The sequence below is a fragment of the Leuciscus leuciscus genome (genome assembly GCF_965113295.1).
Source record: "Leuciscus leuciscus genome assembly, chromosome: 9".
NCBI lineage: Eukaryota > Metazoa > Chordata > Actinopteri > Cypriniformes > Leuciscidae > Leuciscus > Leuciscus leuciscus.
The window spans coordinates 29,946,423-29,968,421 of NC_138733.1; the positions used below are offsets into that span (position 1 = coordinate 29,946,423).

The 21,999-nt window shown below is 38.6% G+C and overlaps 3 protein-coding genes across 9 annotated transcripts in view; all 3 read right to left on the minus strand.

Annotated features, from left to right (window-relative positions):
- Positions 1 to 758: 758 nt before the first annotated feature.
- Positions 759 to 5,054, minus strand: irgq2 (immunity-related GTPase family, q2). Of its 2 annotated transcripts, none has more exons than XM_082178917.1 (2): positions 4,399 to 5,054; positions 759 to 3,236 (listed from the first exon to the last, which is right to left on the minus strand). In XM_082178917.1, exon 2 carries the CDS (start codon positions 3,232 to 3,234, stop codon positions 2,095 to 2,097), a length of 1,140 nt encoding a protein of 379 aa, XP_082035043.1. In that variant the 5' UTR covers positions 3,235 to 3,236; positions 4,399 to 5,054; the 3' UTR covers positions 759 to 2,094. The 2 variants fall into 2 exon arrangements, with proteins under 2 accessions (XP_082035043.1, XP_082035042.1); XM_082178916.1 differs by having other exon boundaries at positions 759 to 3,255.
- Positions 5,055 to 6,324: 1,270 nt separating this feature from the next.
- The window catches only part of LOC309505502 (sialic acid-binding Ig-like lectin 14), a 41,784-nt gene continuing 26,109 nt past the window's right edge, over positions 6,325 to 21,999 (minus strand). For 2 of the 6 annotated variants that reach the window (XM_082178896.1, XM_082178897.1), the window contains exons 6-9: positions 8,905 to 9,003; positions 8,536 to 8,653; positions 8,338 to 8,392; positions 6,325 to 7,056 (exon numbers count right to left, since the gene is read on the minus strand). In XM_082178896.1, the coding sequence (XP_082035022.1) occupies positions 6,703 to 7,056; positions 8,338 to 8,392; positions 8,536 to 8,653; positions 8,905 to 9,003 (626 nt within the window). In that variant the 3' untranslated portion in view covers positions 6,325 to 6,702. Of the gene's footprint in view, positions 7,057 to 8,337; positions 8,393 to 8,535; positions 8,654 to 8,904; positions 9,004 to 9,219; positions 9,481 to 9,700; positions 9,989 to 10,351; positions 10,748 to 11,002; positions 11,086 to 11,259; positions 11,360 to 21,999 lie in introns of those variants that run through there. The other 4 variants (XM_082178899.1, XM_082178895.1, XM_082178894.1 and 1 more) reach the window with 3 other exon arrangements.
- On the minus strand, positions 18,967 to 20,511 carry LOC309505514 (uncharacterized protein). The gene is made up of 4 exons (XM_082178923.1): positions 20,424 to 20,511; positions 19,767 to 19,860; positions 19,553 to 19,640; positions 18,967 to 19,463 (listed from the first exon to the last, which is right to left on the minus strand). Exons 1-4 carry the CDS (start codon positions 20,452 to 20,454, stop codon positions 19,122 to 19,124), a joined length of 555 nt encoding a protein of 184 aa, XP_082035049.1. The 5' UTR covers positions 20,455 to 20,511; the 3' UTR covers positions 18,967 to 19,121.

Consider the following 21,999-nt stretch of genomic DNA (forward strand, 5'->3'; position numbering starts at 1 on the left):
AGTGTTTAGTTTGTGGCTGTAACTAAAGAGAAAAACATGCATTGTGGCCTGTGTCATTGCATTTCCTCATGTATACTTACTGTAATTCAAATGAACGGGGGTTTGATGTTGCACAACGAACTGAACTTTTGACTGTTTTGTAAAACCGAATGACCACAGCTATGAAGCATGAAAAGGAAATGAAATCTGGTTTCATGTGTTCATGACCACGTATGACCGTGAAAGAGAACAACAAAGTGCAATGTTAGAAAACAGAACTGATCTTTAATGAACGTTTTTTTTTAAGTGTACCATTTCTCTAAAACATGCGTATGGTAAATCATGTCTTGATATAGAGTTTTTACGCACATACAGGGATGCAAACGTGTCACAAAAAAAATAAAATTATAATTATATATATATATATATATATATATATATATATATTCCAGAATCATGTGTGATTTGTGTAGATCTGATAAGATTATACTTTTCACAGTACAATAGTATTATTACTATAATAATATATTTCATTATTGTTTGTTTCTTTTTTTATAATTTCATAAAATACAAATGTTTTATCATTATTGTTATTGAATAGGTTAAATAAAAAATGTGGAACATTTTGTTAAACAACAGTACAATCCATTAAACACACGGTACTTCTAACCGTCACAGCTTATATCCCAAAATATATACCTTAAAGGGATAATTCACCCCAAAATGAAAATTAGCCCATGATACGGAGACCAGATGAGATGTTGCTTTGGTGGGGTAGGCCTACTATATTAGACTGCATAGCCTATAAAAAAAGATAATGAATTTTAAACCTGAACCAAACATATTTTTATTCAAAGATCAACAGTCGGTCATTAGTCTTTAGTCTGCCACAAAAACAACAACATTAAAATCATGAACTCAAATGTCATTGTGAAAAAAACAAAAACAATGACTGTTGTAACAGAGCGTAAATCAGACCTTTCAGGCTATAGCCTAAAGCTAATAAGCCTTATGCCAAAATTATTATTACGACTAAATTGTTGGTCATTAAATAAGAAAACTAAATAACAGTGTAGATGATTTGCTTTGTGTAACCCGACATCAGACATTAGGCCGAAGTATTTTTTTGCACAGTGCCGCGACCAATCAATCACTCCTTTACGACTGGCTGCCTGCACATTCACTGTCCTCGTGGCTGCGGCAACTTGCGCTCGCTTATCAATGCATATAAATCAACGCGCCTACGGTATCTTAAATACGCTGCAGCCAATGAGCAGCCGGCGGGGGCTGGCTGCACGATGACTCAACCTCCACGGACAGTTTTTAAAGTTTTATCAGACAATAACTACTCAAGATTTTGCTTTAGTATAATTTTCGGGACAATTAGGGCCGGATTCGGGATTCGGGACAACAGCTTATATTTCGGGACTATCCCGAATTTTTCAGGACGTCTGATCACCCCTAGCCCATGATTTACTCACCCTCAAACCATCCTATGTGTATACGACATTCTACTTTCAGACGAATACAATCGGAGTTATATAAAAAAAATGTCCTGGCTCTTAAGCGTTATTATGGGAGTAAGGGGTATATTTTTTTGGAAGTCCATCAAAGCGCATCCATCCGTGATAAAAATGCTCCACGCGGCTCTGGGGGGTTAATAAAGGCCTTCTGAAGTGAAGCGATGCGTTCGTGTAAGAAAAATATCCATATTTAAAACATTATCGACTAAAATAACTAGCTTCTGGCAGACGGCTGTACGCAAGTCGACTTACGCCAAAAGTGTAACACTTGACTATGTATGACGTAGGATGTAGGAGTAGCGTAAGCTTTGACACCTCTCATAGTTCAAACCAGCAGGTCTGGTCAACCGCAATCGCCATTACGTTGTGCGTGAAATTCAAGGGTTACTCTTTTGGCTTAAGTCGACTGCACTTCACTCTCAGTTTTTCGAATTGACTACTCAGTTTAGTTTAATATATTTCTCATTGGTTTAAGGCCCCCCAACACTGCACACTTTGCACGTCTTTGAGAACCACTGGTTTAAGGAAATACTATGGTCCATTTCAATCCAAGATTGAAAAGAGCATGTTGTAATTTTGTGTACTGCTCAATCTATTGTCCCTCTCCTGTTACCATAGTAACCACCCTCTCAGCATCAGCACCCATATCATCAATAGCAGTATTGAGCGCCTGCAGCATAGCGGTGAAAGATCTGCTGACGGATCTGGCGTGTCTCGGCATGGCTAGCTCCACAAGTCTGGTGGTTGCAGTGCTGGTGTCTTTCTCGGCCTCGGCGAGCCGTCTTTTAACTTCACTCTTGCTGACCTCCACAGAGAGAGCACAGGTCCGCAGAGCCTTCAGCCTGGCTGGGTCGAGACCCCGCTGCCTCGCCAGTTGCTGCAGAGACTCGTCGTCCAGGCAAAGTGAGATCTGAGCCTTCGTCAAAATCCGTACGCCCACCGTAGCGTCCACCATGGAGGCCACCAGGGGTATGGGAATGGCAGAAACGCCACCGGATAATGAAGCAGCAGCCCACACCAGTGCCTTGAAGGCATCTTTCTTCTGAGTGACCAAGGATTTGGAAAATGTTGGAAGTGCCAGAAGAAGAGCATGCGCCCTGATCTCTGGAAGGTCACCCCGCATGACATCTAAAAACGTTAGAAAGTCCAGCTTCTCCAAAGCGGAAGGTTGTACCAGGAACACCTTGGGGAGAGGAACACCTTCTGCCTTGAGCACTTCTAAGCTTTTCGCTTTCTTCACCTCCAGTGTTTTCTCGGTATCTTTCAACGATGCTAATAAGACAAAGTAAACTGTCTCTTTCTGCAATGACCTTACTTCCCTCCACACCGCCACACTGTTAACACTAGGACTCTCTGTGAATGTGATAATGATGGCGTTGTACCGCATAGCTTTGAAACGCTCTATATAATCCTCTGCCTGAAAAGTGGGATCACTAGAGATGGGTGGCAGATCGAAGAGGCGATAGTCAGGATGTTTGGGGTTCGGGAATACGGTTAGTTCCTCTGGTGCAGCAGATGATGGAGAGTGGGCTGAGCCTTCGTCGTCTTGGCTCAGCCCTCGAAGTGAGTTGATAAAAGTGGCTTTTTCTGATTTTCTCTCCCCAGCAATTGCAATGTTGATTCTGCTGATCAGCATGTCCTCCATGGCATCTCTTATATCCGATATGTTGTTCTTCTCAATGGACTCCTTAAGCGTTTCCAGCAGATTCAGACTCCTCAACACATCAGCCATGTCTGTAAAATGACAACTAAACTACAAATACAGAAGACACTTCATTTATAGTGTTCAACTGCAGTGTTAGAGTTATGTGCTGGATGTAATCAGATACAGTTCTGTTTTTTTTTAATTAAAGGGATAGTTCATCCAAAAATTTAAATTAGCCCATGATTTACTCACCCTCAAGCCATCCTATGTGTATATGACATTCTTCTTTCAGACGAATACAATCGGAGTTATATAAAAAAAATGTCCTGGCTCTTCCAAGCTTGATAATGAGAATGAATGGCTGTTTGACTTTGGAAGTCCGTCAAAGCGCATCCATCCATGATAAAAGTGCTCGACACGGCTCTGGGAGGGTTAATAAAGAAGCGATGCGTTCAAACAGCCATTCATTCTCATTATCAAGCTTGGAAGAGCCGGGACATTTTTAAATATAACTCTGATTGTATTCGTCTGAAAGAAGAATGTCATATACACCTAGGATGGCTTCAGGGTGAGTAAATCATGGGCTAATTTTCATTTTTGGGTGAACTATCCCTTTAATACTTGTATTCAAGGGAGACATTAGATTAATCAAAAGTGACAGTCCATGACACTGAAGACTGGACTAATGATGCTGAAAATTCTGCTTTGTCACTACAGTCATAAATTACATTTTAATATATTAAAATAGAAAACGGTTATTTAAAAAATCACAATATTACTGTTTTTATTGTACTTTGATCAAGTTATAAAAAAAAATTATATATTAAAATATAAACTATAATTAACTTTTTTATATTTTACTATTTTAGTTAAGGCATTCTAAAATTTTATGACAAACATGAACTGTACATATATATAAAATAAATGTCATTTATTTACTGGCAAATACAGTATATCAAATCTAGTCCAATGTGTATACACAGAGTTATAATGATAGCGTTTAAACGTTGCAAATTAACAAGGCAAATGCAAGTCCAGAGCATAAAATGCCATTTTTTATTTCAAAACCTGCATGACAAACATAAAGTACCAGAAGTAAGAGACCCTTAGAGAAAAAGTTACTTACTAACATGTTACTTTCCATAAAGTACAATGTACTGTAATTAGTTAATGTAATTAGGAGCAATGTAATATTGAGAATAAAATAACCACTTTAAGTGGATTTCCATTTATCCAAACAGAAACACATACCTTATTTCAGATCATTTAGGATGACAGCGAGTGTGGTGGACCACAGAAAATATCAAACCACACCAAGATGAATGAGATACTGACACTCTCACAGGCTATTTAAGGATTCTCAGTAGTGTATGGAACATTCTAATCCTGTTATCTAAGGCCTAATCCTGCTCACACACACAGACACACACGTCATCACAGAGGAGCAACCAGCAGGTCAACTGATTTACAATTCTTGAGGAATCAGCAAATTTCACAAATTTCACCCATCTGATATTTTTATGATGCCTATGTAAGAAAAATAATGGTCATGATCCACTTGAGCATAGTTTGCATGTACTGTATATAAAAAGCTATTTATTTTTATCAAACATACAGGCCTTACAACATTGGGCAAATATGGAATTTGAATTATTTTCCCATGTTAGACCAACAATATTCCAGTAGTTCAACTCCCATTGAACAATGTTGTTAATCTTTTTGTGAGTTCCCAGCATGCACTGCAGCATAAATAAATTATGCACTTTCAGGTTTAGGACCATTTTATTATATATTTTTTATTTATTTATGTAATTTTTTGCTGTTTCCATACTTTATGTAGGCTGTTGTTGTTGACCTCACTGTTACTTTTGTACTGTTACTCTGTACTTTGTAACATTTGTTGTTGTCACAGTCAGAGCCGCCTTAACCTATGTTAGGCCCCGGGGCTGAGAGGTTTTGTAGGCCCCCCATCCCCTCGATTTATAGTCTCATTTTAAAAAAGTGTAATATCTAGGTAATCTACATCACAAAATGCATTAGTTTCTTTCGAGACCTACAACAGTGAGTTTTCCCTCTTTGAGCCAGAAAACACCATAATATTGTTAATAACATATCACTGAGCCCACTTGAGCATAAACACAAGACACTTTATTTAACAATCACACACAGCAACTAAATTTCAACTTTATGCAAATGAGAAGCGATTTTTGCGAGCGACAACCAATAGGAAAGAAGCCTTTCAGTGGCGCTCAGCTCCCGTCACCGTCTCGAGTGCAGTGCAGGCAAGACAGAAGAGTTCAAGGGCGATTTCACTGTTTTATATAATATAAAAACACTCTCCCGAACAGCATACTGTTTCTTTCGAGCCTAATTCCTAGTCAAATTAAAATAATATAGTTAAAATACGTTTTGTATAGATGTGGCCAGACGAGCAGTCTACCAATAACATTAGAGCGACAGCACTACCAACGCCCACAAGCGACTTCACAGTATAGAGACTAGCGACATACAGCGACAAAATCTGACAAGTTACAAAACAATATGACCTTTTCAGCTCATCATGAACCTGAACATGGGAGGCCCCTGAACTTGGGAGGCCCCTGGGCTTCAGCCCAGGTAAGCCCGTGCATTAAGGCGGCCTTGGTCACAGTTAAGGTTTGTGGGTTATGTGTTGAGGTCTATATGTGTGTGGCAAGCCATGGTAACAGAGTGAGGCCGGTGGCGTTTGCTAATGACGACAGTGAAGGACGAGAGAGGAACAGGCCTGGTATTTATGTCATGTTTAATTATGTTTTTATGAGGCAGTCGTCCTTCACTGTAATAATCAATCCTCCTTTTATCTATCCGGAGCTCCTCCATGGGACACGAGGCCGGTGTGGCGTGTAGGAGATGTTTATTAACACTCCTGCCACCGCTCCATTTCAACGGCTCTCAGCTTCTACCCTGCTAGCCACAGTGTGACACTGTGAAATTATTGCAACACTTCTTTACTTCACAATTTGCAAATGACACTTAAGGTCAAGTGTGACTTCAAAGAAGCCTTAGAATAGCCTTGACTGCAAATACAACGTTTCATTGAGATACTAAGATTCTGATTCTAAGATTTTGACACTTCCCTTTCTTTTTCTCTTATTTTCCAGTTTATATACCAGTATAAACAATAAAGGATAAGGCAACTATCATCAGAAACTTTTTTTATTAACTAAAACATATATTTGCAGCAGTTTCAGGAAGTTCAGAAAGTTCCTTAAATACATAAAACATGCAAAAAAAAAAAAAAAAAAAAAAAAAGGAAAGGAAAGGAAAGAAGAAATGAAGAGAAATACAAAAACATTATGTATTTTTTTCCGCAATTTTATATATATAAAAAAACAGATGTTGGAGACTAATCTAATGTAACATTCTGCATTATGTTGCAATCACCAACAATTTTTGATAGACAAATAAGGGATAAAAGCTCTAAAGTAATACATTATTTATTTTCTTAAACATCTGACCTTACAAAATGAAATGTTGTGTGTGGTTAAGACTTTTAGCTCCTTAACTTTTAAGCACCTAAGAATTAGAATAAAGTTCCTCCTCTCCCTCCATCTGTTTCTGGTTGGGTGTTTCAATCTGGTCATCTCCATCCTGAAGGGCCTCCCTTTGCTTCCCATCTCCTCTCTTGTCCCTCTTGATCTCAGCGTAGTCTGTGTCTGTAGGTTCCCTCTCTCCCTCTTCAGGCGGTCTGTTCTTTAGAAGGGAGTAGTCGATGTTGGCATAGTCCACCTCTCCTGCTTGCATCTCGACTGCTTCATCGTCCTCTGCTCCATCTATTGGTGCAGCTGTGTCTGTGGTCCCTCCATCAAGCTGTCCATGAAGAGGTGTCTGTTCATTGGTTCCACTCTGAGCTACATCTGTCTGCACTGTCTGATACATACAGAACATATCCTTATTTTTATTTATGTTTTTATTTACATTAAAAGGTTAGTTCACCCAAAAATGGAAAAAAAAAATGGGGTGAAAAAATCATTAATTACTTACCTCAAAAAGTTCTAAAGAAATTGCAAAACTAATCCATATAAATTGAGTGGTTTAGTCCAAATTTTCTGTAGAGACATGATCGCTTTATATGCAGATTGAATTTAGTCTTTTATTCATATCTATCTATCTATCTATCTATCTATCTATCTATCTATCTATATATATATATATATATATATATATATATATATATGTGTGTGTGTGTGTGTGTGTGTGTAAACATTACATAAAACATATATTAATAATTTTTTAAAATATTATAACTTATATACATCACATGAATGAACCTCATTGTTTCTTGCTGAAGCTCAAATGTGCTGCGTAACACGAGAATGAACCTCATGGGTTCTCATATATCAAGTAAACATGCTTGAGCTTCCGTTTAACACAACTGATGTGTGTGTTGATGAATGTTTATATGTGAATAAAAGCCTCAATTCAATCTGTTCATCATTTGAAGCGATTATGTCTCTTCAGAAAATTTGGACTAAACCACTCGATTCGTACAGATTCGTTTTACGATCTCTTTATTAACTTTTTGAAGCGTCAGAGTGGTAGTTGCGTAGACTATCAATGGAGGGACAGAAATTTCTCAGATTTCATTCAAATATCTTCACTTGTGTTTCAAAGATAAACAAAAGTCTTATGGGTTTTGAACAACATGAGAGTGAGCAAATGATGACATAATTTTCATTTGGTGAAAATCATCCTTTAAGGAAACATGGCTAGTGATTTTTTTCTGTGCACCACTAAAATGTCAATCTGGTGATGTCATCTCAGAGGATGTAATTTTTGGATATTATCATGTTTGAATGATGCAAAATATATATATATATATTTGTTTTAATGTTAATAATTACATTATACTTCTACACAGATGTTTTTGAGCCCCATCATTGTCTTGAGGTGGCAGATTTTGAAGATTGAGTTTGAGATTGAGATTCAGTTTAAACATTTTTGCACAAAGTGATAGCGATCAGACTTGGGCTATTTTTGAAGCAATTGTATGTTTTTACATGAGTAACAGAAAACATGAGTTTAAGAAAATCATGACACAATTTTCATTTGATAAAAGTTGAGTAGGTAATGCAATCCACCAGAGTGACATTAAGGTTGCTAAAGTGATGTTTCCGTTTTAACTTTAAAAAATATTTGGATCTCTCTTACCTCCAAATTAATGTCAGTGTCCGGATTTTCTGTTGCCACTTTGTGTCTTTTGCCTCTGTTAAGAAAATATATTTAGGGAATAAGACTCGAGATTTGAAGCTGACAGTGCAAAATTTTCTAAATGCTATACATAAGGACAAATTATGTCTGATAAACTTTTAGGCAGTTTTTAGGAAAAGAAGTAAATGGCAGGCCTACCTGTGGCAAGACACCCAACAACACAAAATCATTGAGAAGATGAATGCTGAACATGCCATTCCTGCCACAAATGTGAGTATCGTATGGATGTCCAATTTCCTCAATAAACCTTCTAAAACTTAAATGTAAAAACACAGATTGTTACTAATTTAAGAAAATGTCCATTGTTCTGAAGTGAGAGTAACATATTCTGGAAATCCTAAACTTAACCCAAACCCTAAACCTACTGCTAAAATCTGATTGATTGAGAGGAATGTTGTTCAAGGACCAGAAAAGTTGTCAATCCAGGAACATTGGCTAATTGGCTAAATCATAATCGCCCTGAAATAAACATACAGTGTCTAAAGTGCATAAAATGCTGAGTATTACCTGAATCTGTATTGGTGGAATTAAGCAGATCGTCCTTGCCAAGCAAGTTTCCACCTCCGGGAGTGAAGGACTCGTTTATTTTCAATTCATTTGTGTCACCTAGCATGTGATAAATGTTTGATGTTATAATTAGTAAAGACATATATTCAGACTTTAGGGCTGTCCCCTGCAAACACACAATGAACTTTCCAAGATGTGTCACAATTCAGTATTACAACAGTTGCTGACATGTTGTCAATTTCGTAATTTTCTATGTTGTAAGTCTGTGACATTGTTAGGTTATCAACATTTCATGTGGAATCTGGTTCTACTTACGAATGACTTTGATAGTGATGGATGCATTCAAAGTCTCCCTCATAAAAGTCATCTCACAGACGTATATCCCAGCATGCTCCTTTCTCACATTGTTAATCATGAGATTTTCTGCAGACGTGTAGTTCCTGATTTTATCTGCAGTTCCATTGAACCTCCATACAGGATCAGAGGACGGTGGGTGACTCTCAACAGTGCAGTTCAGGCGGAGAGTGTCACCTTCCATCACTGTGTCATCGCCAAGAATTCGAAGAGTCTGTACATCTGAAAAAGAGCAACTGCATTAGTTTTGACACCATATAGACACAGTATGCAAGAAATAAATAATTTTAGTTCTACTCATTGATCAATGGTAGAAGATGGTAGATCTGAGCAGTGACGCCTACACTCTTCTGAACTGAATTTCAGAATTTTAGTTTTTAGCAATTGTCAAAGAAACATGCCTTTTCAAGAAGTTTGGTTAAATATGTATACTTGTACTCACACGTGACTTCTAGAGTCCTACTGGCACTGATGGTTTTGTTTCCATAGCTCACGTCACATCCTACAGTGGCATTGTGCATTTTGGAGGTTGGAGTCAAGGGCAAAGTTGAGATGTAAAGGCTTCTGGTGATCAGAGGGATGTCATCCTTGAGATTGGTGATATTTTCTCCTCTTGTCTTGATCCACCATGTTATTTCAGGTGGAGTTTCCGGGCAAGGAAAAGGAGCTGAACATGTCAGATTGGCTTCCACTCCTTCACTGAGAGAAGGAATATCCATTATAGGCTCGTCTGCAAAGAGAGGTACACAACATAATGTAGACATTGCAGATTTCCACAGTGTAAATAATTGAGTCATTCTTTGAGGACAGATTCAGATCAAATGCATATTTTACTAAGATGAAAAGAAAAAGCAGTGTGAAAGCATAGCACAACCATTTAAGTTTCTTTATCTAAGAGATCATTTTCAACATGATCCTCTGCTCTCATGATCATGATCCTCTACATGATCCTCATGTTCCTCTGCTGAGATTATGAAATCATAGCATCAGAAAGTGTGAAACAACTCTGAAACAACTGAGAACTGAAAGAGAACATCAGACTAGAGAAAAAGGCAGGACCTTTTAATCTTTGCCAAACACAAGCAAGCATTACCTTGAATGATGATTTTAACTGTGGGTTTATATGTGCTTTTCTGTGTTAGCTTCCCCTCCACTCTGAATGCATATTCATTTTCATCTTCCGTTTTTATATCTTTCATGATGATGCTGCAGTTGTTTTTGGTCAGATCAGGTTCAAGCATCTTAATCCGCTCTGTTTCAGTTTCCTTCTCTTCCAGTTTGTTTGCTTGTTGTGTACTCACTTTCCCCATGAAAATACTACCATCAGTTTTACATTGACCATTTTTATTACACACTATCCACTGAACGTTTTCAATAGGTTTTGCTGCTTCTGGATAGGTGAAGGTACATGAAATCAGAGCACATAATCCTGGAACTGCAGTAATTACTGGCGGATTGAAGGTGATGCTCCAGTGCTCTTTTCCATTGCCTTGAATAACAGAAGAAAGTGATGAAATGCCTGGACACAGGACATCTCGTATCTTAAAATAATAGTTGCCTGTTCATGCTCAATACATGTGCATGTATGAAGCTACATAAACTTCACATGTACAGTGTATGATGTACATTTTACATATAGAAGTGATGGTTGAGGAGTGTGAAGTTTTAATGAAAAAAACACATTTTTTCAAATTTAGTACAAATATTTAAACTTAAATGTTACTGTAAAACATGTAATACGTACCTGTACACAAAATATTGAATACTAACATAGAGAGGATTGTACAGCTTGAAATGATCTGCATTTTAAACATGCATTCCACAGATCTGCACACACAAAAAAATAAACATTGCTTGAGCATTAATATAAATGCTATGCATTCAAATTTCCAATATATTATTCAATATTTGAATGTGGCAGTGCATATATAAAATATGTGTCATGCCAGTAAAGAAAACTGCATATGAAATTAAAATTGACAGCATTAAAATTGACCTTACCGCTTCAAGTCAAACCGTTCACAGTGTTCTCAGAAGCTTTAGTTGTAAAACTGCAGAAGCAGCACATGGGTGTACAAGCTGCATCCTTCCTCTAGTGGAGCACTTCCTCATTAAACTGACTTGCACATATAAGGGATTGTTGTGCATGACAAGCATAAATATGGAAATAATTAGCATAATTCAGTAAAACACATACATTAACCATACTTTGATTCTGTCAGGTATGAGGGTGATGGAAGGAGCAAGGACTCAATTACAAGAAAAATTGGGCTTTATTAATAATAAAAAATAAAACAAAAAGCAAACAAAAACTATCCCGAGGGGGAAAAACAAGACTGACTTGACCACAGGAGGAACATAGAAGGGTAGACATATGACTAGACAAGGTGAGACTAAAGTAAGCTCTGACTAAAAACTGCATTAGACTATCAAACAAAAAATGTAGCACAGAGAGTATATAATGACCTGGCAAACCATGAGGGCAAAAGAACACATATAAAGGGAGCTGAGAACAAGAGGAATAGGTGAACACACTCAGACAAATGAGGACTCAACTAGACAAGAGGCCGTGGTGGGAAACAAGGAGACAGGAACAGAGGAGCACAAGGCAAACACAAACAAAGCCATATGTTCAAGCACAACACAAACATAGAGATCTGAAACAAAGACAACACAGTCAAAGCTGCCAGGGCAGAACCCTGACAGATTCAAATGTATCTATAGCCAAATAATTTGTTTTTAGATTTGGAAGAGATAAAGGCAATTAAGTTTTGGTCTAATGGAAATGGGAAAAAATATATATATTTTACTATAAGGCTTCCAGTAAAGCCAAGTGACCACATTTATTAAGTAAATTCACAATATTCACACGTTCTTTCTACAGTTTTTCTCGATTGCTTAAACACATTTCTTAAAACTATTCCTCGTATTCTCAAAACAGTAAACACAAATCCATAACATAATAAGGTCTACACTCAAAACCATTCACTCTTGCTGAAAAAAACTAACTTTGCCCTCAGACATCACACACAAGCCCTCACAAACACACACACTACAACATTGTCTTACACACTGGTGCAATAAATTCAAAACAGCATTTCCAAAACTGGTAAGTTATGTTGCTTGTGGTTCTCCCCCTCACAAACCTTTTCACAAGATGAACACAAAAGACACAACCAATGGATACATTGGCAATTTTTTTTATTCCTTAATGTACGGTGGCCGAGAGAGCTCAGCAACTGAAGAAAACACATGCAAATAGAAAAAAACACCCGCAAATTAAGAAAACATCTTCATCAGTTTCACAACACACGTGTGCTCCAAATAACACAACCAAATACAGAAACGCGCTGCAAATAACACAGACCACAATGGAATTTGTTTCCAGGGAAACCAAATAAGTGATGAAGGTAGAGCTCTTGAAGTGGGACTTTGGAGTGAGCAGGGCACTAGTGTGCCATTATGTAATGAATTGATTATTGATTGATTATGTAATAAATATAATGCTGTTAACATAACGGTTGCAAATATATTATTTTTTACAAAAAAGCGTTTCAAATATGCATTATATATCTGTGTGTGAGTGTCTCAACTTTAAAACTTTGTACCCTACATTACCTAACATTTCTTATGAAACTTTTCTTTATGAAAATGTAAACATAACATGAAAAAATTTATTCAGTGTAACTGATGTATAGATGAATATATTTCCCTCATGTTCTTTTTCTCTATCTTTTTTATTTATTTTAGTTTTCAGCTCATTGTTATTTTCTCATTTGTATTCTGATGACACTGAACATATTGTTACAGTAATACATTTTGTATATTGTATACAAGTTGTATGTCATAAAAATGTAATCTCTGTATGTTTTGCAACAACAACAAAAAACAAAAAAGTTAAAATAAATCAAATAAAATAAAGTAGACTTTTGAGCTGTAAGCACGTCCCAGCCGGGTTCGTCACTTATTTGGTTCCCCTAGAAACATTTCTGTTGTGGTATGTGTTATTTGCAGCGCGTTTCTGTACTTGGTTGTGTTGTGAGTATTTTGAGCACACGTGTGTTATGAAACTGATGAAGATGTTCTCTTAAAGCTGCAGTTTTGTAAAAATGTATTTTTTTACATATTTGTTAAAACTGTCATTATGTCCTGAAAAGTAGAATATGAGACAGATAATCTGTGAAAAAATCAAGCTCCTCTGGCTCCTCCCAGTGGTCCTATTGCCATTTGCAGAAATACACCGCTCCCGGTCAGAAACAACCAATCAGAGCCAGGAGGAGTGTCTTAGCAGTGTCAATCAAGCATGTACGCGCTGATCATCACCCCCCTCTCTCGCACAGCGCGTTCGTCGTTCAAAATCAAGATTGCCGGTGTGCCGCAGCTCTGCTAATGAGGGACAAACAACCAAAATTGCCAATTTCTCGAGTGGCACCAGCTCATACAACAAAGACAGGTAAATGGAAAAAGACCAATGACGATAAACAAGCCTATCGGAGCCCATTGACTCAGTGTCAAAGCTCTAGCCACATAACATACAGATAAAATGTCACGCACTGTGCAAAGCAACAATTGAAACCTGCTAATTCACTGGCTTGTCATGTTGCTGAAATAATGTAGCAAACCTTATTTAGCATTACATATCGCTAGAATAATTACTTACACTGTAACGTTAGTTACCGTTATATTATCTTACTACTAGCTATTTATAACTTATAGAAAGAGTGCAACGTTATAAAGTTACATTACATGTATTGCAAAATACGTAATGATTTGAGGACCAAGTTTGTAGTCAAAGTATGGGCAGGTCATAGTCAATGTAAAGCATATTGTTGATGTTTCGTCCCTACCAGTGAATGTGCCATAACTGAAATCCGCCGTCATCGATGGCCCTGCTTACTGTTTTCTAAAAACTCCCTACTGCAGCTTTCATTTGTGGGTGTTTTTTTTCTATATGCATGTTTTGTTTTTTTTGTTTTTTTATTTGCATGGGTTTTTTTCAGTTGCAGCGCATTGAGCTCTCCCGGCCAGAAATACTCTGCCCCAGCATACCGTCTTTGGTCTGGGTCAGGCCAGAGAATCTTGTCAGCATCACAGGCTATGTTGGCCCTAGCCAGGCAGTGGGGGGTAAAATCCACTTGTATGCCTGTTCCCCGCTGGCACGCATCAACTGAAATATTTGGCAGGCTTCTTCCATTTCATCGTCTTTGTGTAGAAACATAGAACTGATTACTGTCTCTGTAACTGTAACACATCCTTTTTACAAAATGGAAGCATTCAGAAAACTCCCATCTCTATGTGAAGCAATTTGACACATTTCTTTTTATTACAGTAGTATAGGGCAACAGCTACAGTACATGTATGTGTTATAACAGCACAGTGTACTGCACTCAAAAGTTACAGTAGAGAGCAGTCTGAAGTACATCTACTTGTTTTTCTCCCTGAAGGTTCTTATGATCGGCACTGCTTTTCTCTTTGGCCTTGCCCTTCACCTTCCTCCTCCTCCTTCCTCTTCCTCTTCCTCTTCCTCTTCCTCCTCCTCCCTCCTCTTCCTCCTCCTCCTCTTCCTCCTCCTCCTCTTCCTCCTCCTCCTCTTCCTGCTCTTTCTCCTCTCTCCTCCTCATCCTCCTCCTCCTTTTTCCTCCTCCTCCTCCTCCTCCTCCTCTTCCTCATCCTCCTCCTCCTCCTCCTCCTCCTCCTCCTCCTCCTCTTCCTCCTCCTCCTCATCCTCATCCTCCTCCTCTTCCTCCTCTCTCCTCCTCCTCCCTCTCCTCCTCCTCCTCCTCCTCTTCCTCCTCCTCCTCCTCCTCCTCTTCCTCTTCCTCCTCCTCCTCCTCTTCCTCTTCCTCCTCCTCCTCCTCCTCCTCTTCCTCCTCTTCCTCTTCATGTAGCTTCACTTTATCTGTCTATTGAAGGATCTGATTGGTGTGTGATCAGTTTTGACTCTTAGTGTTTCCACCTGGGTAATTGTGTGCTAACTGAGCTGAAGCTGTGCTGACTTGAGTGAACAATATTGAATGCTAGTGCTTTCTAAATGACAACATGGTGCAGGCAATGAGAAATGAAGGGATTTGTGTGTGCAGTGACAGTTCAACAAATCTGACTTATGTGTCAAAACAGGGAATAGTGTTTATAGTTTAGGGAAATGGGTATTGTTGTGTCAATTCATGGTTTCAAGTTGTACTGAGCACTCCAGCCTAGATTCACCCAGGACACTCCGAGCACTCCCAAACTGCAGGGGGCAACCATGCAACCGGAGTTGGTGGAACCAACTTTTCGGAAGTGTTCTTGGGACCATGGCTGTGTTCGAAACCGCATACTCAATGAGTAGGTACTTAATTTCAATAAGTACTTACTTAACGAGCGCTAAAAGAGTAGGTACTTAATAGCCAAATCTCGTTGAGTATGAATGCGGTTCGGACGTCATCCGCCATGTTGACGTTATCACAAGCGCAACAATTTAAAAGTTATGAGCGACAGGTGTGCACCACCGACATCTGATTGTATCAGTACCACCTAACCAGTCCAGAACGGTTCAGCGTCTGAAATGGTTGGCATGTCATCAATAGTTAGAAGAATAATTTGTGCACAAAGGAGACATCAGGCAGCTGCAGTTAAGTATTACTACTTAAAAAATGAAGACTACCCCAGAATGAATTGCATTACTAGCCCACCCCAACACTTATGCACAATACTAATGACAAATGCTGACCAACACTTATTTATATAACATTTTCTGGTAACACTTTACAATAAGGTTAATTTATTAAACATTAGTTAATGTATTAACTAACATGAACGAACAAATAGCAATACATTTGTTACAGTATTTATGAATATTTGTTAATGTTAGTTAATAGAAATAAAGCTGTTCATTGTTTGTTCATGTTAGTTCACAGTGCATTAACTCATGTTAACAAGATTTTAATAAATTATTAGTAAATGTTGAAATTAACATTAACAAAGATGAATGAATGCTGTATAAGTGCAGTTCACTATTAGTTAATGTTAACTAATGTAGTTAACTAATGTTATAATGTACCTTATTGTAAAGTGTTACCCATTTTCTTAATGAAAATGATCTATTTTGGTAAAACAAGCAAACTGTTGTATTGTCATATGACATAGCTATGCATGAATACACACTAGACAAATGCAGCTGATGTGAATAATACATTTTTATTCAAGCAATGATTAATGCATGAAATTAATTGTTTTATTTACTGAAAACAATATGAAACATGAATAAAAATAAGTAAATGAATAAAATAAATAATCACAATAAATAAATACAAATACGATTCAATACTACATGAAACAATACTACATGAAACAATACTACATGAAACATCGCTTTATTCAAGCTTTTTGTTCTAACAAACTCATGTTTTTACAGGCGGTGAACCCCACATCCTACTGCCATCTCAATGGAGCTGTTCCAATTCTGCAGTTTTATTTTGATGAAGCAGCTGACCACCGTGCCCACCTTCGCCTGTCTCTTCCGTCCATCAGGTCCCTGATTGGTGCAGTCAGACAGGAATCTGACCATGGATGGGAAAGGGACATCGAGGTGCTTGTGTTCCTGCACTGGCTGGCCCATGCAGCATCTTACAGGGTGGTGTTGCAGACCTTTGATATCCCCAAGACCTCTGTGCATGACATTGTGCACAGAGTAAGCAAGGCCATCATAGGAATTTTGAGGAGGGTGATTTGCTTTCCAACCGGTGATGACCTGGAGGCAGTGGGAGCAGGATTTGCACAGCTGTCTGGATCACCAGCTTTTAGCAGAGCAGTTGGTGCGATAGACGGCTGTCATATCCGTATTAAACCGCCAGCAAATAACTCCCACTGTTATTTCAACCGGAAGCTGTTTCACTCCATCCAACTCCAGGCCATCACTGATCACCGGGGGAAATTCCTAGATGTCTTTGTGGGATATCCTGGGTCTGTGCACGATGCCAGGGTGCTGAGGAACAGCCCTGTGTATGCTGACGGCCTTTATCCACCTGCAGGCAAATGCATCCTCGGAGATGGAGGCTATCCTTGCCTGAGTGCACCCATCTGCCTCATCACGCCATACAGAGAGCCTGTACAGAACCCTGTGCAGGCTCGCTTCAACAGCAAGCACTCCCGTGCCCGTAACATCGTGGAGAGAGCTTTTGGGATGCTGAAGACACGCTGGCGCTGTATCTTCTTCAAGGCCTTGGAGGTGAGCCCTGCCTTCGTGCCTGAGGTTGTTGCGTGCTGCGCTTCACAATCTCGCTCTGGTCAATGGAGATATTGTTGAGCCAGAGGATGAGGATGACCATGATGACGGCCCCCCTGAGCCCCGCAACCTTGCAGCAAGAGTGGGAGATGATGTGCGGGACAATCTGGCTGCTGCGGTGTCTGCTCCAAACATCCCTGTGCCTGCTCTCCATGAGCATGACTACCTTTAAAATATTTAGGAAGATTAAAATGTTATTTTTTTTCAATTCATGTTGTCAGCATTCCGTTTCTTTGTCAAATGTCATTTTATAGGTTAACAATTACATGCAAATATTTGTTAGAGCTTTACTACCTTTGTGGTGGAGTGGGCTAAACCACTGAACTGGTTAGCAGAAGATTGCTGGTCGATCAGCAAGGCTCTTTACTCCAGGTTTGTCCAGGGTCATTGTCCCTGTAATAAATGCATTTAGTCACTTTGGATAAAAACATCTGCCAAATGCATAAATTTGATGGATCTTTGTAAAGAAACAGTCTCTGGCATAAACGCTCAAAGCTGCTTATTTCTTCAAGGTATTACTACAAAATACATACATTTACTACAATTTCTACTTAGTGGGAAAAAGGGTTAGTTCACCTCAACATATAAATACAGCCATTATTTGCTTGCTTTCATGCCGTTACATTACTCTGTTTTCTTTTTTATTGTTTAAATACAAAAGGGGATTTTTGTCAAGTTTGTTCTGCTGGTTTAACACAATATCAGTCAATGGAGACCAACTATCAGAAGCTTCTTGGCATTATTTGATAATGTTTTTGAATCTTCTGAAAGTCCATTGACTGATGTTGTATTAAACCAACAGTACAAACCTGACCAAAATCACCTTTTGTGTTCAAGAAAACAAAACAAAAAACAAAGGGATCAAACAACATGAAGGTGAGTAAATAATGACTCAATTATTTGCTTGGGTTCACAAACCCCTTTAGTCACTATTTTACAGTGGGTAGTTAATGCAAAACTTAAGGCAGTTTGTGTAAACCGTCTCAAGTTCAGAGCTTTCAACCCTAATTATACACACCTGAATCAATTTAAACCAATTAATAACAAATTACAGACAGGTGTGTTGGAACTGAACCCTCCATGACCTGCCTTGAAAATCCCTGCATGAGCTCTGAATGCATTTAGAAGTCATTTAATAAATTCCAATAAAACTGTTGTTTTAAAGTGTGGGTTTTTTTTACATTACACCACACATTCACTAATGATTCATCACTTCATAAATATTTAATTTATGAATTTTATCAAACTAAAAGTATGACTAAATTTATAGAAGTCTATAATGTACTGTGACTGCCTAGAAATAGTTTGTTTTACATAACATTGTACAAAAGTCTTAGGCCACCATTTGTTGTTGTTGTTGCACAGTACTGTGTGTATATATGTATATATAAATTGTATTCACATTAACCCAAATGTGTAAATGACCATAAGAAGTTTTTTTTTTCCACAGAATTTATTTCTTAGCAAGGATTTCAAGGACAAATAAAAATCGTTCATCCCTTTCTGCAACTTCTCGTGCTCTCCTTTCCTCCTTCTCAATTGCCTCCCGGTGCCATCTCTCCTCTCTTTCTCTTACTTCTCTTTCTTGTCTTTCTTCTCTCTATCTTCTCTCTTGTTCTCGTCGTTCCTCCTTCTCCTCCATTTCCCTCCAAAGCCTCTCCTCCCTCTCAGCAGCTTTCCGCTCTCTCTCCTCTTCTCTCTCCTCCATCTCCCGAAATAATGCCATCACGTCATTAGGCCTTTTCCGGGCTCTTGAGGGCTCTGGGCTCACCGAGGACGAAGATGCCACAGCAACATCCTGCCCACATGAGGCAACGAGGGCAGGAGGAGTGATGGAGGGTCTGCCCCCAATTGCCTCATCCATGGCAGTGTACCACTTCCAGGATGCTGCTGTGGTCTCTCCATCCTCAGTGCCCCTTCCTGTCTGCGGACATTTCAGATCCTGCAAAAATGCACAAGCATGATACAAAAGCATTCATTTTAACATCACAATATTTAAATTCTGTATTAGAAGTGACAAAATGATCTTACTTTGTATTTCTGTTTAAGGTTTTCCCATTTTTTTTTTACAAATGCCGCTGTCGCCTTTCCGTGTAGGTCCTGCTCCACCACAAAGGATCTGCAGCAAATGCAGAGAAATCAAGAATTAAAATAGTGCTGCAATATCTCTGTTTGAAAATACAATAACTGAAATATACTACAAATGAACAATTAAATCGATTTTTAATCATTTCTGTATACTCACTCAAAGCCTTTGATGGCAGCATTACGCTTTCCGGTGAAGAGTGCTTCATGAGCCACTCTCCACCGGATAAGTTTGCGTGTGTGTTCATCTGTCCCTGTAACATCCAGACAAGATTCACGTTACCTCTGTGATTTATGAACTCAATACTACATTTACATGTTGAGGTTGTTGCTGATAAGTAACCTAGCTTTTTATCCATCATAAACGTTCCACAATTGTTCAACAGTAGGCTACTAATGGACAAATGAAATAGATTAGGCTACTTATGTTTAGTTACTTAATCTAAATGTATTAAACATTCGTCTAATGAAAAAAAATATTCTCCTAAACAATAGTACACATACATCACTCAGACGTCTATTTCATATTTATTAGACGTAGTAGTAATCTGAAATTCTTATAGAATATTTTCTTGCCAGATATTTAATAGACATTTAGTAATTTATTTAAGATGTATAGTTTAAAATGTATGCAAATCCACTTTGGAGACGTATGTGTCCTTACTAGAGCTCCTCTGTTAGCTATAGATAATAAAATGTAATTTACAGCAAAATCACAAATGAACCATATTATATAGCGTCTTTACACCTTCAACAATTCAACAGTTTACTGTACAGTATTCAACACATGCGATTTGGTTTGTAGGCTAATACTCACATTTGAAAACACTCTCCATTTGTTCAGCCATGTTTGAGTATGACGTATCTTTTTCTTCTTCTTCTTCTTCTTTTATGACGTATCCTCTCGCGTGGCCTCCTGGGATAGAAAAGTATCCATGGCGGAGCACTCAAAAATCCGGGCGGAAGTAGTAAGCCATCCGGGAACTTCTCGCCTACTCTTTTATGAATACTGACGTTTCGAACGTACTGCTTCCTTCACATACTGTTTTTGCCTACTATATAGTAGGAAAGTAGGCATATTCGAAAGCACTATAAGTATACGTACGTCCGAATCTCGCGATAATTAGTACGTCACCCAGGTAATTCTCGCCTACTCTTTTATGAACACAGAGGACTCGTACATACTTTTTCGCTCGCCTACTCTTTTTACCATACTATATAGTAGGGAAGTATGCGGTTTCGAACGCAGCCCATATTTGCCTGCGCACCCACAGGAAGGGCTAGCCTGGCTGCGCCCTCCTACGCACTTCCGCTCAATTTCATTTTCCTTCAGTACTACGTCTGGGACTGCTGTATACTAGGCTTGTTTGAGATGAGCAAAATCTGCGCAGAATCGATCACCGGTGATCAGCGCGAGATGCATGCCGGTTAGAAATGTGTCCGAGTGTGGTCCGCCTGGCTCTGATGTCATGCTGACGTATGTCAAAAATCTCTCGCGAGCGCAAGGCGCACGTGTCGGATTTTGCAGTCGAGCGCAGTTGCTCTCCACTGACTGCGCTGATCAAAAGCACGATGGGAAACGACTTGCTGACGACACAGCTTAATGCTCATTGGTTTAAACAACTGTGATGTATATTGTTCTCTTTTAAAATGTTTGATTTTAAAACTCTAATATCAGGTTTTATGTGTATATGTTATGTGTGAATATTCCCAAACTATCTGACAGTGCGATCTCTTTGGGTTATGCAATTTAATTTTTATAAAAAAAGAAAATAAATAAAAACACATATGTCTGTATTAAAGAAAAAAAATATTGATAAACATGTATTTGGAATGGAATTAAATAACAAGTACTTTGGGTGTCTTGTTCATTTTATTTATTTTCATATAAAAGCAACAGAACTTAAATTACATCCAGTTTATTAGCAACACTGCACGAGCGTGAATCCCGCGACATCCATCTTTGATCTCGCAATGGTCAGATCCACTACGAGAAGAGAGATCTGTCCGGCTTGCCTGCGCTTTTTTCACTCCTCCCCTCACTGCAGCCGCCTACTCTCGCATACATTTCAGGCGAGGCAAGGCGCATCTCAAACAAGCCTATTCTTAGGTTTCCAGAAACCAATTTTTTGTAGGACCAATCAATCAGCGAACAGAGGGAGTGGCTGAGAACGATGACGTTGATGTAGTGCGTCAGTTTGCGTTGGAGTTCAGTAATGGCAGCAGAGAAAGACGTGAGAAAAGCTATTCGGTCCATTGTTGCAAAACTGCCGAATATATAGAAGTTAAAGCCGGAGCAAGAACAATGTTTGCTAAGTTTTGTTGGTGGCCATGATGTTGTGACCCTCCTCCCCACGGGGTTCAGGAAAAGTTAGATTTTCCAGCTCACTCCG

Coding starts and splice junctions, on each gene's coding strand:
- irgq2 (XM_082178917.1), bottom strand. CDS start 3,234: ATGGCTGATGTGTTGAGGAGTCTGAATCTGCTGGAAACGCTTAAGGAG.
- LOC309505514 (XM_082178923.1), bottom strand. CDS start 20,454: ATGGCTGAACAAATGGAGAGTGTTTTCAAAT. Junction 19,861..20,423: donor AATGGAGAGTGTTTTCAAAT/GTGAGTATTAGC, acceptor TGGATGTTACAG/GGACAGATGAACACACACGC. Junction 19,641..19,766: donor GCTGCCATCAAAGGCTTTGA/GTGAGTATACAG, acceptor CATTTGCTGCAG/ATCCTTTGTGGTGGAGCAGG.